The sequence below is a fragment of the Schistocerca gregaria genome, chromosome 1 (genome assembly GCF_023897955.1).
Source record: "Schistocerca gregaria isolate iqSchGreg1 chromosome 1, iqSchGreg1.2, whole genome shotgun sequence".
NCBI lineage: Eukaryota > Metazoa > Arthropoda > Insecta > Orthoptera > Acrididae > Schistocerca > Schistocerca gregaria.
In genome coordinates this window covers 130,030,985-130,047,256 of record NC_064920.1, presented here as the reverse complement: position 1 = coordinate 130,047,256, position 16,272 = coordinate 130,030,985, and the positions used below count along the sequence as shown (strand labels likewise).

The window sequence follows — 16,272 nt, the reverse complement described above, 5'->3', positions numbered from 1 at the left end:
AAGAATCCTCTGCTATGTACTGATAGACGTTCCCACATCACTGGCTGCCTGGAGTTATGCTTAACCACATGACTGCCTATATAGTAGGATGTAGTTCAGGCAGCAAGAAGGTTCTGCCTGCATTTCACACACTGATTAACGGCTTGTTATCTAAATGCAAATAAATCAAATATGAGACTACTTATACATCAATCCCCCTACGAAAACATTATCTTGCAGATTCCTGGGAAGAGTCGAGGAGGAGGTTGCTTTATTGCCTTTATATATTTCTCAACAAATTAAGTTATATGAAAAGGGTGACTGAAGATTTGCAAAGGCACACAAAGCTCTTAGGGAAGTTCTTAATGGGTTAGTATCAGTATCAGGCTTCACCTAGAGTAGTCATGGCCATGACAGGATAAGCTATTTATTTTGTTGTATATATTGAAATTCAGTAGCTACAAGTGTCATAAGAAATGTAATTTCATAATTAAATTATTTCAAAAAAATGATTACTCTGACTAATCCTGAAATAACACTATTATTGACAACGGTTTGGGCTGTTCTTGCTCAAATGGCCCAAAGGTACTTCGCAATATGACAGCTCTCTACTAGCGATTTTTATCTTGGCTTAAATTCCTGGCAGCAGAAACTAAACACATGAAAGGGGCAGAAGAGGAGGGGAAGTATGAGGAAAATATGTAACACCCGGAAAAATGCGTAAAGCAATACAAATTTCAATGTAACTAAACATTTTGAAGAAAACTATGACAAATAAGATACAGGCAAGTGCATATAGATCTTAAGTTTACAGCATATTATTTATGCAAAGAAAATTTCTGAATTGCAGGTGCTCATAATCTACATGTGAAAAAAATGTACATGACATGTTTATAATTATTTTATTAACTGTTTCACAGTTTGTTACATAATTGCATTTTCTGTCATTTACATCACTTCTTGTGTTTTATTTTCCACTTAAATCACTTCTGTAGCTCATTGAAGCTGCAGCATAACATATTTCATTGAATATGATACCATTCAGTCTCAAGGAAAGTTCCAGGAAAGGAATAACAATTTTTAATCTATCACAGTGTGAAGCACTGATGTATCTTAGCTGAAACTTCAGACATTACAGCTGACACATAAAGGCATAAAAATGATGTCTTCACAAAAAGTCTTTAATATGTAACCATGCAGGAGTATAAATATAAAAATGAAAGATGACAAAAATTAATGTAACATGCACTCCCTACACAGTACAAACAATGCAACAGGCACTGCTAGGAAGCTTTCCATTAAAGAGCATCGGTTTTACTCATTACTCTGGACCCACTGTCAGTCTCTGCAAAAGAGCAGTCAGCAAGTATTCTACACATCAGATATGAAGTACCGTCTCATCTGTGTCAGAATTCAACACCTCTCGCAATCAGCACTTCAATGATCTAATGCCACTTCTACTTACTTCTACACTGTAACATGACAATGAGACACTTCTACATAACATGCCTAATGTGTCTGAATGCACAAGACAAAATGTTTCAGTGCAGTGGACACCACCATCCTAAATGATATTAGTCTCATATAGTAACTGTTGCCAAGAGCACTGTTATATCATCTGGCTTCCCACCTGAAAATAAGACAGTTACATACGTAATTCAGAAATACCTTAACATTCAGGAGGAAAAACAAATATACAGAACAGAATTATATAAAACATAGTGAAAGAGGTTTATATTGTAGATTGTATAATGCAGTTTATGGACAGAAATAATTAATAGCTCTTTTACCAACGAAACCTATAAAACACTTTTGTATTACATGTATGTAAGTCATCAACAGTTACATAAAAAAGAATTAAAACTTATCCTTTAAACACACACACACAGTACAGTGTACATAACTTCCTCCCCTTCCATTCCCACAACGTCACCAAGGTGAAAACCTAAATGGCTCAGACGTTTCAACTGATCACCTTCAATTTAAGACTAGTGAAATTATGTACTAAGTAATCACCTGGAATGACCATGGCTAGGTTAGTCTTTGATAGAATAATTGATGGCAAATCTGCCTATCCCTTATTTAATTCTTAATAATACAGTCACTATGCAGTATTTGGATGTCAAAATTAAAACACTGCTGCACACTGTGCATCAAATGTCATTTGACTAGTTCAAGAAAGTAAACTAATCATAAATGTCATTCAAACTGTGAAGATAATTGCTATTATTTTATCTGAAAATGAATGGTGATTTCAATGACAATGGAAACTTGCAGCTGGCACTATTCAGCTCAGAAGACAACTATGCTGAACAGTCTGAATTACAGAGTCAGGACTAACTTGGACAAGGAGCACCTTGACTCCAAGATGAACAACACAGGAAAATTAAAGAAATGCTGTGATCTATTAAAATATAATCTCAAGCTGAGAATGCTATGGATTTATAATATTCTTGTGAGAGTAGCAACAGTTACGTGAGTTAAAGGACTATTGTTGATCACTGTGCTTAACATCAGCATCACCTGAAGTAAAGGAATTTTGAAAAATATGCTGTGCCTGTTACATAAAAAAAGCTTCGCATTTTATCCAAATTAGATGCTGCAAGTTTATTGAGCCCTGGGCTCCATAGATCTGAATCAATCGAAGTATTAAATTAGAACAATTTATGCCACAAGTGCTTTGTCTCCTAAGACTGGCAGCCTAAAAAACTTTACTTTTGTTTAGCATTGTTCATAGTTAAGTTACTGAACAAAGTGTTGAACGGGGCTTAATTTCAGTATTAAACGGAAGGAGGTTATCAAGAATAAACAAGAGCAAGAGCCTCTTGCAAAAAACAACATGGGAATAATTGGTGTATTACTTCACTAAAAATGCAGTAACTTTAATTTGCAGGGAGGCATTATGAACTGATGTTTTGAGCGAGGTTTTTGTTCGAAACATACAGCAATTTTCAAGTTGGTGGTTAGATAGATTGCAATCTAAAAGTACAGCTTAAGTAGCTGTGAGTGAAACAGTGATATTTAAATACAATCTCAATCATCCATATTTCTGGTGCTTCGTTGAGCTGGGACCTGACAATGGAGCTAAGATTTAACTGCACATTCTGCTCCATATTAAGTTCTATATATGTACATGTCGCATATCAAGTTTAATATACATGGTATGTGTAAAAATTTCGGTGAATGCTATCAGACAGCAAACAAAACGTAAGATACAAACAAATGTTCTTTATTGCCCTTCAAAATAGTTTCCACGCAGTACAACACACTTTTGACAGCACTCTTACAGCTTCTGGAAACTATCAGCAAAGGCCTCCTGTGGAATCGATCACAGAATGGCTGTCACATGATGTCTGATGGCATTCACGTCCACACAACGTTCACCTTTCATGGCCACCTTCAAGTAGGCAAACAGGAAGACGTCTGCAGGAGCCAAATAAGGGGAGTACAGAGGGTGTTCAAGAACAGTTACCACCTTCTGCACCATGTATTGGCACACACAGCTCATACAGCGTGTAGGGCACATTGTTGTGGACTAGCATCCATTTTCCAGTCCTTTGCAACTATGGCCAAACCTGCCAGATATGCTGTAGCAATCTGTTCAAAACAAACCGGTAAAATGCAGCATTAATGGCTTGAGTTGCAGGAATAACTTCCTTGTGGATGATGCAGTTATTGCCAAAGAAGGTGATCAACAGTGTTTTCACCTTGTATTTTTGCAGACAGCTTTCTTTGGTTACGGGGAGGATGGTGAACACCATGACATCGATTGCCATTTTTATTCTGGATCGAACTGATAGCACCATGTGTCACATTCTTGACAATGGTGTTCAGAACCAATGAATCCTGGTCACACATGAAAGTGTTTTTTTTTTTGTTTTCTTGTTTTTTTTTTGTTTTAGGGAGCAAAAACAACCAGAGTCATATGCGCCCATGTGAAAACTATAGAACACGTAGACAGAGAGGAGTTAAAAACTGACTACATCTCAATCCCAATTAATGTAAGAGAAGACAGCTAAAAACAGGGACATGGAGAAAAGTCTATCAAAATCCACCATAAAGAAACGGAGGTCCAGACTAAAATTTGAATGGCCTTAACCATACTTCTAGGATAGATGAAAAGTGAAACACAGTCAATAGCCTGTGTGTCCTTTGCTAAAATGGCCGATAACTCAGACAGCAAACTAAAGTGGGGATTCTGTCCGGAAATGGCAGACAGTTAAAACTTGGGCGCAATGTGTAAAAACTGGTGGAGAAGTGCCACTTAACAAATGATTGCTCAAAAGGCAGTGCTCAATATGCAATCTAGTTAAAATGACCTCCATGTGGTGAGAGGGCTGAGAGGAGGCCATCCAAGCCGCTGGGAAGGACTTAATAACCTGAAGCTTATTCCCATGAAGGGAGGACCAGTGGTGATGGTAAAGTGATGCTGCCTCCTGACAGATGGCAACACCGAGATCATCGGAGGTTATATAAGAACTAGTGGGCTGAGGTACAAGGACTGCAGCCTTGGCAGCAGGGTCAGCAGTCTTGTTTCCTGTTGGACTGACATGACCAAGAACCCACATAAACAACACAGTGGCTCCACCAAGAGTGAGCAAGTGACTGTTTTCCTGGACCCATTGCACTAAGGGATGACCAGTGTACAGAGGATTTGAAGTGTGCTGAGGGAGTTTGAGCATATGACAACTCTACTGCGTGGCCCTATACAGGGTGAAGAGATCTACTGTAAATATTGAGCACTTTGACCGAAGCCAATGCTTGAAAATTCTGCGCCAATGACTCGACACCACAGTCAGTCAGAGCCATTGGTGTACACAAAGGTACTGTCGTGAAGTTCCATGTGAAACTGAAGGTGATAGAGCAAGGCTAGAGTAGTGTCCTTAGGAAGGACACAAAGGTCAAGGTGAACACGGGCTGCCGCATGAAGCCAAGGTGGTAAAGGGTTCACACCCACCAGGAAAGATGCAGGGAGTGAAAAGTTAAGCTGCTGTAGCAAGAGCCAAAAAAAGAACTCCAGGAGCTAACAGAAGAGGGACATGCCCCACACTGGCGATCAAAGGTGTCATCGAAGGAGGAGGCACAGCATGGGTGGCCACGCATGGCTGACAAACCGCATGCATACCTCTGAGGAGAAAGTCACAGTGGTAGGACAGCAGTAACAGTACCAGTGACCAAACAGATGCCACAATGGTAGATAGTATCGAGACATCATAAGAGGGATGGACACGCAGATGCATAAACAAAGCACCCATAATGTAGTTTCAAACAGACAAGGGACAAGTAAAAACGGAGGGGAGTGGTTCAATCTGCATCCCATGAAGTGCCATTGAGGACACAGGACATCGAGGGATCACGTACAGCGAGACATACACAGAAAAATGGTTGGTAGTGCACTCAAGCAACTTGGAGGCCGGCTGGGTGAATATATCACATGGTGACACCGTCAGAGAGGATCTTCAAGTCAGTGAAGGAGAAGACTCTTTGCCTTCTTGGAGCATTTCCACTTGGCAGAGGAATACTCAGATGTTGGTTGGCTGAAGGGAAGTAGGAAGTCTTCACGGGAGTATTCCTTCTGTCCTTTCTGGCCTGCCGGTTGTGTAGCTGGTGACTTCACCCATTGAGAAGAGAAATTAACGGCTTGTTGCACAGCTGGACGAGGGGACAGTGATGGTACCTTCACAATTTCACAACCTCAGAGCTGAACTTGAGGTCACATGACTGCATGGCCATGTCCCTTATAGAGTGAGACATAGCACAAACAGTACTGTAAGTACCAAACAGTAGAATGCAGGGTTTGCAACTAGCAATAACTTGCAAGTGACTGGGTACGGAACTTTTTTCTTTTATCCAATCTCCTGGACAGCCCTCTTGTCAAGATACACGGAACAATCTCTAGCAGAGGTGGCATTGTCACCATTGAAGTTGATACATAGGGGAGGAGGAGGCTGACAATCGCCCTCATGTGCATCACTACCACAGGTTACACATTGGCCAGGTGTCAATAAAACATTTGAGTGTGGTTGAAACGATGACACTGGTAGCAGTGCATCAGGATCAGAATGTACAGTCTGACTTTGGTAACTTGATAGCCTGCTTTGATCTTTGATGGAAGCACCACACACTGAAAGGTGAGGAAAAGGATACGTTTGGGAACTACGGAGGAATCTACCTTCAACAGATGGATGGCAATGACCCCCTGATCAGAGAGGTATGTTTGGATTTTGGCCTCAGTCCGTCAGCCTGTCGAGCAGCCTAGTGTAAATAACACCATTGGAAGAATTCAGAGTTCTATGAGCCTCAACACAAACAGGATAGCTGTGGAGAAGCGTATCAACAAGCAGTAGTTGTGCTTGGGAATCAGAAGTAGTTTCCAAATGCAAAGTGCCATTCTACAAACAAGAGCAAGATTTCACAGTGCCGGCAATTGCATCAATGCACGTGGAAGTGAAATCACCATCAGTTTTCATCCGTTTTGCTTTCTCCTTGTCTGCGAGCTTGTGCAGCACAAATCGGGAGCACATCTTCCGCTTACCTAAATCATTGCGAACGATGTGTATCAAGACCTTGCTTATGCCCAATTCTTCCACAATCAATCTCAGAGTGCGTCACTGATCTTTGTCGCACTTTCTCTATATTTTCTGGGGTTCTGCTTGTCAATGGCAGACCTGAATGTGGCTCATCCTTAGTTGTTTCCTTCCCTTCACAGAACTGTTTAAACCATTCGTAGACAATTTTTCTGCTCATGGATTCCCTCCCGTACATCTGCATTAACATTCCGTGTGTGTGTGTGTGTGTGTGTGTGTGTGTGTGTGTGTGTGTGTGTGTGTGTGTGTGTGTGTGTGTGTTCAGTCTTCCCCAATTTGTAGCCGAACTTTATGTTTACATGTTGCTCCATTGCACTGTGACACTTCCTCTCACACTGACCATGTTCAACTGGTCACAGTCTGTTTACACAGCCAGACACATGCAGTGCATGCCATGTATTGATTCTCCTAAAGTCTCTGAAGACCAATGCGCATGCACGCACAGATGTGCCAAGTTGCCGTTCAGATACAACACCATTCACCGAAATTTTTAGACACAAGATGTATGTATCTGTCATTAATTGAATATTAATTTTATATTTCAAGAAATTGCATGGGAACTATAATTCTGGATTTTTTGCTACAAACGTATGAACTACATATGTGTTAATCAAATTAAAATCTTATGAGAGACCAAAGGCATGAAATGTTCTTAAAAAGTAATTTCATATCAATTATATTATCCCGGATTTACTCAGTTTTTAAATGATCCCCTAACAAGTGTAAAACACACCTCAAGTTTTAAGCAGTTTTTTCAAATCACTATTAAACTGATTTAGCGCAAGAAGAGAACTGTTTCAATAATGCACCTTTCCTTCTCTCCCACACACTGTTAAATTCATAATTTCATAACAGCCTCGTCCATCCAACCCTTGTCATGTACGTTAACACCACCACCTGATTTTGGCTCTGTTTTGCACTTGAGAATTATCACTCGAGTACATTTAGTGGACAACAGTCCAGTGCATTTTTTCGTGTTCACTTGTTTTTATAGTTATAGCACCTTTCATGGAAACAGGTTTGTTACTAAGCCCATCAAGTGTCAGAAGTTTCATCCATACTCACTATTTGACTTAGTTCCAAACGAGTTTTCTTTCAGTGTTGAATAATAAAGAGATGAAAATATAATATTATGGTTTTAGTTTGCATGCTAAGTCCACGATGCTTCATAAACCTGTAGCACCAAACAACTCCATATTTAAAGTCTGGTAAGCTCCACTGTAGCACTAGCTTATGAGCATTTGTTTCAATCATTTTTGTATCAATTCCAATGCCATTTTGATGGTGTCCTTGAATCAATTTCATTACATTATCTTCTAGTTTTGGCCATTTTGCATTCAGTCGTCCTCTTTTTCAGTTCTTCTTTAATAACCTGCCAATTGTAAATGTTTTTTTTTTCTGTTGGTGGAGAGCCAAAATGCTGCTCTGTTGCCATTTCTTTTGCATGTGCCATTACTTTCCATTCATAGCTTGTGTAATACATTTTATTTTCTTCCATTACAAAAATAGCTACTAACAAAAATATTGTACTATTATTGATAACAGAAATCACTTTCAATTCAGTTCACTAGCACCACACACTGAAATGGCTACACCGTGTTCTGGGTTTGTGATGGTGGGGCAGGAGATAGACGGCGTTAGCAAGCTTGTGAATCCCTACAACTCATGTCATTGCATTGGTGCACTGGTGCTGCCAGTTGAATCCAGTGTTGCCAGATAGATAGACAGATGTTTCACACAGCATCAAATATATGGCCATTTCTAAGACTGGCCGTAATTTTAAATCAAACACTGGACATTTTATATTAATTTTGAGTACAAGATGCACCTGAATTTTGGAGGCAATTTTTTGAAGAAAAAAGCTCATTTTATAGTCTGTAAAATAGCACATACCAAATCTCTATAACAGCACTGCAAGGCACTGGGTATATCAAGAATAACATATTTCCTCCACATTTTCTAGATTTAAAACAGCTAGACCTCTTGACAGAATCCTAGAGAAGGATTATGACATCAAAGAAAACCAAATACAAATACAAAGCTTTAGGAAAGAGTCTTAATAAAGCATTTGAAGCAACAGAACTGGAAATTTTGACTAATGCAATTCCTCGAGCAGTTCATTGTAACTGTGTTTTCAGGAGTACTGGTCATTGAGAAACAATAGTATCAGTTGGAGAGGAATTCAAGACAAAAAGTATTCATTCCATTTACTATAATCATTTGGACACTGTTTTTGATAGGAGTGAGACTTAAGAGGAAGCCATGAAATGACATTATAATACCTTTTCTGATATTTACAGGAATTGTTGCATTATTTTTGACGTAGGTACACCACTTTGCTATAATGTTAGTCCACCTGTTTTGTAGGTTGTAATCAAAATGTCTGACCCAAAAAATGTTCTTTCAAGAATCTAAAATGAAAAATATGATGCCACCATGCTCATGTCATATGATGGCTGTTGCAACCCTTTAAATTTCTGCAAAACATAGTTTATTCTCAGTAAGTTCAGCTGTATGAATGTGGGTATTTCTTGTCATAGAGGAGCAGTATTCTTTGTTAGGGAAGTCCCTGGCATTTTGATCTGGAAGTTACCTGGAGACTGCCATCTCACGTCACAGTGGCAAGCACAGATTAGTGTCTTCTCCTGGAAGTACCTCGCTGTAGACAATTAGCTTAACTTTCCAGTAGAAACAGTGTGTTTGTTTATCTTTTGACTGGAGCAGATTGGTCCTTTCATTCCACAGACTACACCACAAAGTACTCAAGAGCACTTTCCTACCATAATCTGATTGGGAAAACACCTCTTTCACAAGCACAGTCATTTCAAGTGCTTCCAAAATGTTATCTTCTAAGTACAACTGTGATTGTTCAACAGCCACCTTGATCCTTATTGGCTAACTACTTCCCCCAAAAGTAAAGGTCATCGTAGATCATACTGTATGCAGATTCATAATTCTGCAGCAGTTTCATGAACAATGGCATCTGTTTGTGCAGAGCCACCGATTTATCTGATCTTTGGTTCATTGGTTGTTGGAGTTAAAGGGACCAAACAGCGATGCCATTTGTCCATTCATCCTTTATGTGTCAAACCAGGAATAACCCTCAAAAGAAGCATACAAAAGGCAAATCCTGGGAAGCCCAACTGTAAGCAAGATACAATACGAGAAAGATAAAATCAGGGAGAAGTAGGAGGAGAGGGGCGGGGTGCGGTGGGGGAGGGAGGGGGGGGGAGAGAGAGAGAGAGAGAGAGAGAGAGAGAGAGAGAGAGAGAGAGAGAGAGAGAGAGAGAGATGGGGGGGAGGAGGGGAGAGGGTAAGGTGGGAGAGTCTCTCTGCCCAGAATGCAGTTGGAGTACCCCAGAACACGGTATGTGGTGGGAGAGACACCCTCTGCATCTGACCAGTACCACCTCACCAGCCATTACCCCACGATAACGAGCAGCATAGATGAGATGATTGAATTGTGAAAAGATAAAACATTTAAAAATGGTGAACATAAAAGGACAAGCAGAATAAAAAGGTATGATGGGTAGGGGCTAGGACAGACTGCTGAGGAGCCAGAGCAGGTGGTCCAAGCCTTCAGGCAGTCAATGAGGCCAAAGTGCCCCACCTCACAGATGAGCAGAAATCACCACAATGGGAGAAATGTAAAACCAGGTCAGCCGCTTTGGCATCGCCTGCCAGCACCAGAAGCAGTGCATCAGGAAGGTTAATACATTGCTACAAAGCAGCCAAATTTGGAGAGTCCAGCAGGATGTGGGCCACTGTCAGGTGGGCACCACATCGGCAATAAGGTGGGTCCTCACGTCAGAAAATGTGATTGTGGGTAAACCAAGTGTGGCTAATGTGCAACCGACAAAGGACGGGAGATACCCTGTGAGACTTGAAGAGGAAAGGCTGCCATGTGGTTGGGGCCTCCTTTATTGCTCCCAGTTTGGGAAGTCAAGGGCAAACCTTTTCAAGTTCCAGACATCCAACAATTGATGGCATAGAGCCAACAGAAGTCCAGTTCTAGGATTCCTATTTCCAAAATCAGCATCCTGGTAGCCAACTTTGGCAAGTGATCGGCATGTTCATCCCCTCAGATCCCAACATATCCAGGGCTCCAAACAATCCAACTTGATGGAGGTCACAAGGAAGATCCTGGATAACTGTGACTAATGAGTGAGAAGGGTAGCACTGGTCTATATCCTGAATTCTCCTCAGGGACTCGATGCAGATAAGAAGCATTTTCCCAGTGCAAGAGTGAGCATGGCCTGGGCTTGTCTGATGACTACCAATTCAGCAGTGAAGACACTGAATCCATTTGGCAAGAAGCACAGTTCACTGCACCTTGCACATGTGAATGCATAGCCGGTTTGTACACCGATCTTTGAGCCATTGGTGTACACAATTTCTGAACCTAGAAATACATTTACATTGAGAACAGCCAGACACCATGGGGTCAACTGAATCTTTCAGGCCAAAGGATAAATCAAGACAGATCCAAGGTCAGGGTACACGTCATGGCGGTGTATGCGATTGCTCTCTGACAAGGTGTGCCACGGAGAGAAGGTAGAGTTCAGAGCAGAGACACTACAGCCTAACTCCAATTGTGACTCCAGTTATGGGTCTCTGTTATGGGAGGTTGAGCTTCCTACTAGGGAAAAGGACAATTGTTTGTGTGCCTATTAAAGGAGGTGCGAATGCGTATGGCATAACTCAGTAGCTGTTGCTGGCACCTGAGCCGCGAGTAGGCTCTTCACGGGGCTAGTTCAAAAGGCTCTTGTTGCACGTCTGAGTCCATAATGGATTATCAGGTCCAGTGACTGCAATGCTGAGGGCAATGCCAAACCATATGCGAGACTAACATAATCGAGATGGGACAGTATTGGGACTTTGTAAAGCTGCAGAGAATCTGGTCTTTCATAATCTTAGTTTGAATGCACACTTTTCTTCCAGTCTGCTGTTGGTCACTTAGACTATGTCTTCAGTTTTTGATCCTTTCCACCCACAGACTTCTGTATTTCTTAACCTACTGTAAGCATTCCTGTAAAGTTCATACTGTTTCACCATCTCAGTGATGTGGTAGGATGCACCAAATTTTACAGTCTTCTATGCAGAAGCACCTAATGAACCAACACTCCACTGGTGTAAGTAAGACATTTCCAAGTCAGCTGTAGTGAAGTTCCTGATATTTCCAGTCTTTTCCTCATAATCTGGCATTCTCTGTAAAACTTTCTTTTTCTTGTGTAAGACAATATCAACACATATTTATGACTTATGTCAGGTGGTGTTCTAAATGTTTGCTCTCACATCTTGAGGATGATAGTCTAACCCAATAATCTCATTTCACCTTCAAGCACTGCCAGTCACTTAGTTTAGACTGTAGAATGACATTTCTTGTTTCATCATGACAGATGATCTAATCTCATCTGAATATTTTGGGACGAGGAGGTGGAAGTATTAAACTGCATGTAATCTTATTTATGTGTGAGTTAAATGGGCATAAACGTCAGTACAGGTTTGGCTGATGTGGATGCTCATTTCCAGGAAAAATTTATGAGCTCTGGAGATGAGGCAGTTGAGGTACAGTTGATAGAACTAATTTAGGCATTAAAGTTAAACTCCTCTGCTTTCTTAAACAACAGCCCAGACTGCAAATAATGGCAGCAATACCTCCGCTAAAATAAGGAAATGGAATGCATGTTCTGAAAGGTGAGTGAAACACTATTGTTAACTAATTAATTTTCAAATCTGCAGTGTAGGAGTAGTTGTATCAACAGAAAAGCATATCAAAAATCATCCTCTATTATCATCTAATACACTTAACTTACCAATTGCTTCAATACCATTGTGGCGTGCATTCTGGGCAAATGGTGACAAGAAATTACTATCAAATGCTAGTGCACGGGCCATGAGAGCAATGGAATTTGCAACACCCTGAATCTTCAGTGGGTCACTTTCTCCTTGGATCTTGCACAACTCTGCCAGCAGTAACTGGTCAGGCACATTGTCAAAAACGCCATCTGTTGCCAATAGGATGACATCGCCATCTTCAACAGGAAAATTGGATGTATCTGCAGCTTCAGGCCTGGAAGGAGGAGAGAGAGTAATAAGTACTGTAAAATACTGGAATGATTAATAACTGAAACATCCTGGCAGATTAAAACTGTGTCCTAGTATAGAATACTAACTCTAAACCTTTGCATTTCATGGGCAGATTCTCTACTGCTCACACACCACTCTCATAGAAGTAAGTTGTGAACTGCATCTGGATAGCTCAGTTGGTAGAGCATTTGCCAGCAACAGGCACAGCTCTCTGGCTTGAAACACTTTTGGTATACAATTTCAGTCTGCCAAGAAGGCTCAGCTCCAATGCAAACTGAAAACTAATAATTGCTAGTATTTTCTTCCTCTGTCATCCTTTGCTATCACTTATCGATTCACACCGTTTTCCTGGATCGAGGTGTCCAACAAGGCAGAACCCATACACACCTTGACAACTTGGTCTGTTAAAAATTCCTGAAGGAAACAGGGCAGTCTGCCATGGAAACCCCACCTTTAAAAAGTACATAGGATACCAGTTCTCCAGCAGGTGTCGTAGGTCTTCTCCAAATCTAAAAACATGGCCACTGTCTGGGATTTCAGCAGAAAACCATTCATGTCATAGGTGGACAAAGTAACGAGATAGTAAACTGCAGAATGCTGCACTCTAAATCCATACTGTGCATTAATTAGTTAATTGCACGACACAAGCCACCATACTAGCTGGGCATGAATCATATGTTCCACCACCTTGCAAACACAACTGGTGAGAGAGATGAGGCGGTAGCTAGAAGGAAGGTTTTTGTCCATACTGGGCTTAGGTATGTGTATAATGGTGGATTCGCGCCAAAGCCCGGAAAAAGTGCCCTCTGCCCAGATGTGGTTGTCCCTGTTAAGCAGAAAATGCTTGTCCACAAGAGAAAGGTTCTGCAACATCTGAATGCGGACAGTGTCTGACCCTGGGGTGGAGGATCGGAATACATTGAGAGCATGATCTAGCTCCCTCATAGTAAAGGCAGCATTGTAGCACTCACAATTCAGAGAAGACAACAGTATCACCCGAGCCTCCTCCTTGTTTCCGATGGAAGAAGGTACGGTCATAGTGGGGAGAGCTCAGAACTTCCACAAAATGGTGGCCCACGGTGCAGGAGATAGCAATAGGGTCCATCGTAACAGTCTGCTACCTGTAAGACCGAAATTGGCGAATGGATCTTAGTCCCAGATAGCCAATGGAAGATGGCCCACACAACACAGGAAGGGGTGAAACTGTTTAAAGAACTAGTGAATGAAATTAAGCTAGCTTTTTTGTTATCCCAAAGAACATGACGGCACTTTGCACACGCCTGTTTAGGATGTCTGTTAAAAACGAGGAGAGCACATTTTGGTGCACGAATTGCATTGCGTCACACTTCTGTCCACCAAGGGACTGGGACATGATGTGGTAAAGAGGATGTGCAAGGAATGGAATGTTCCTCAGCAGTAAGCAGAACGTATGTGAGGTATTCCAGCTGGTCATCACAACTGGGTAAATCTTGTGCTTCGAAAGTCACCAGGGAGGAGTAAAACTGCCAGTCAGCATTAGGCCGGTATTAAACTATCAAATTTCTTTGTTAAAATTGATATGTCAAATATTTATGTCAAAGAAGTTTGATAGTGTAATAGGGCACTTTGTCAAATATCGTCTGTTGTCAAATAAATTGATCAAATCTTAGGGCCTTGCTGTAGTTTTGGTCATAAAAGTCGCTTGTCTTCTGTTCACTGCAATGTGACATGTTACCTCATGGAGCACTAGCATTTTAACAGTTTCGAAAACTTCAAAATTAATAGAGATGTATGAAGCTGATGAGGCGCTTTACAACATGAGGCACCTTTAATAAAAAAAAAAAAAAAAAAAATAGATTTAGAAGATTGAAGACCTAACCTAACCTAACCTAACCCAAACCTCTCCTGTAGCAAGGAATCTGGGTGTTACAGTAAGCCTGTCTTCTGCAGATATAGCAGTTCTTAAGTGAGTATTGTGCTTTGTGATACGAGGACACACTTCACTGAGCAAATACTGAAATGTATGCTCATCCATTCTTAAGTAATTTATGTACAACTTTATGTCCTCCACTACAAGCTCACGTAACAAGTTTTTTTGAATGCTTTTATCGTCTTGTTGTAAAACACAAGGCTTCACCAAGGTATGTTTAATTTTTCCCCCCGCTTCTCTTCCACATGTACACACAGTGCAATTGAGGTACATGCAACTGCTGCGATTAATAACAAGTTGTTGTTGTCACCCATCGTGAACTTTGACGAAAAAAAATGATGACAGTGTAATACCCCTTTTTGCACCATGTCAAAGATCTTTGTCAAATAAATTTGATGAATATTTGATCATATCTTCGATCAAGTCTTTCACAAAGAAATTTGACAGTGTAATACCAGCCTTAGTTAGCTGCCATTTGGGTGTGCACAGAGGTGGTGTAGGTATCATCAAACGGATAGCACATGGGAAATGTTTGCTCGAGTAGGCATCAGAAAGAACAGACCACTCAAGATGATGGGCAAGCTGGGCAGTGCAGAAGGAGAGATCCAAATGGGAATAGATGTGTGAGGAGTCAGAAAGGAAAGTGGGTGCTCCAGTGTTAAGGCAGAAGAGGTTGAGTTGATTAAGAAGATCAGCCAAGAAGGCATCTCTGACAGCACAGGTTCTGGGAGAACCAGAAAGGGGATGATGCACATTAAAGTCACTGAGTAGCAGAAATGGGGGGATATATATGCCCAATTAGCTGAAGGAAGTCTCCTCTGGTGACATCGAATGCCTGAGGGACATAAATGATAGAGAGGGAAAAAGTCAGGTGTGGAAGGACAAGGCAAACTGCAACAGATTGAAAAGGAGAGATGGGTTGACTGGTTGTCATCCCATATGAGCAGTATGATGCCCCCATGAAGTGGGATGCCAACCTCAAAGGGAAGATCATGAAGAGGAAGAGATGTAGGGGTGTCATCTCAGCGACTGCCAAGTGACATCCTGTGAAGAGCCACTACTACAGGACACAGAAACAGGAGGATCCTGCTCCATGAGGTCCACACAAGCATCTGCTTGCTTCTGCAGTTGGTCTGTGGAGTCCAATGCTGAAAAAAGGTTGATAGTGTGCACCACCGAGATGGAGGCCAGCCAGGCTAAGATATCATGTGGCGACCCCATCGAAGAGTATATTTGAGTCTGTGAAGGAGATCATTTGCCTTTGGTGGACTTAGAGCGATTCCAGTTAGAGGAAGACTCTGGTGTTGGTTGGCTGGAGTGACATAGGAAGTCATTGCGGGAGTACTCCTATCCTTTCCAGCCAACCAGTTTTGTAGCTGGTGGCTTCGCCTTTTGAGACGAGAGAGTTAGGCTTCTTGCACAGTTGCAGGGGGAGATGACAGTATTACCTTGATACTGAGCGGTTTCACAACCTCAGAGCTGAATCTGAAGTTTTATGTCAGCATGGCCTTGTCCTTCAAGGAGTGAGGGGTAACAAGAACAGAACTATAGGTGCCGGACAGGAGCATGCAGAGTTCATGACTAGCTAGCCAATAACTTGTGAGTGACTGGGTAAGGCACTTTTTCATTTACCTGCATCTCTTTGACAGCCCACTCATCAAGATACATGGGACAATCCCGAAACGAGGCAGCATGGCCGCCATTGCA

The 16,272-nt window shown here is 41.5% G+C and overlaps 1 protein-coding gene across 1 annotated transcript in view; it reads right to left on the bottom strand.

Moving 5' to 3' along the window:
* Nucleotides 1-867: 867 nt before the first annotated feature.
* Nucleotides 868-16,272, bottom strand: part of LOC126334841 (protein phosphatase PTC7 homolog) — a 96,544-nt gene continuing 81,139 nt past the window's right edge. Inside the window, exons 4-5 of the mRNA XM_049997509.1 lie at nt 12,383-12,639; nt 868-1,609 (exon numbers count right to left, since the gene is read on the bottom strand). Coding sequence (XP_049853466.1) covers nt 1,560-1,609; nt 12,383-12,639 — 307 coding nt within the window. The 3' untranslated portion in view covers nt 868-1,559. The remainder of the gene's footprint in view (nt 1,610-12,382; nt 12,640-16,272) is intronic.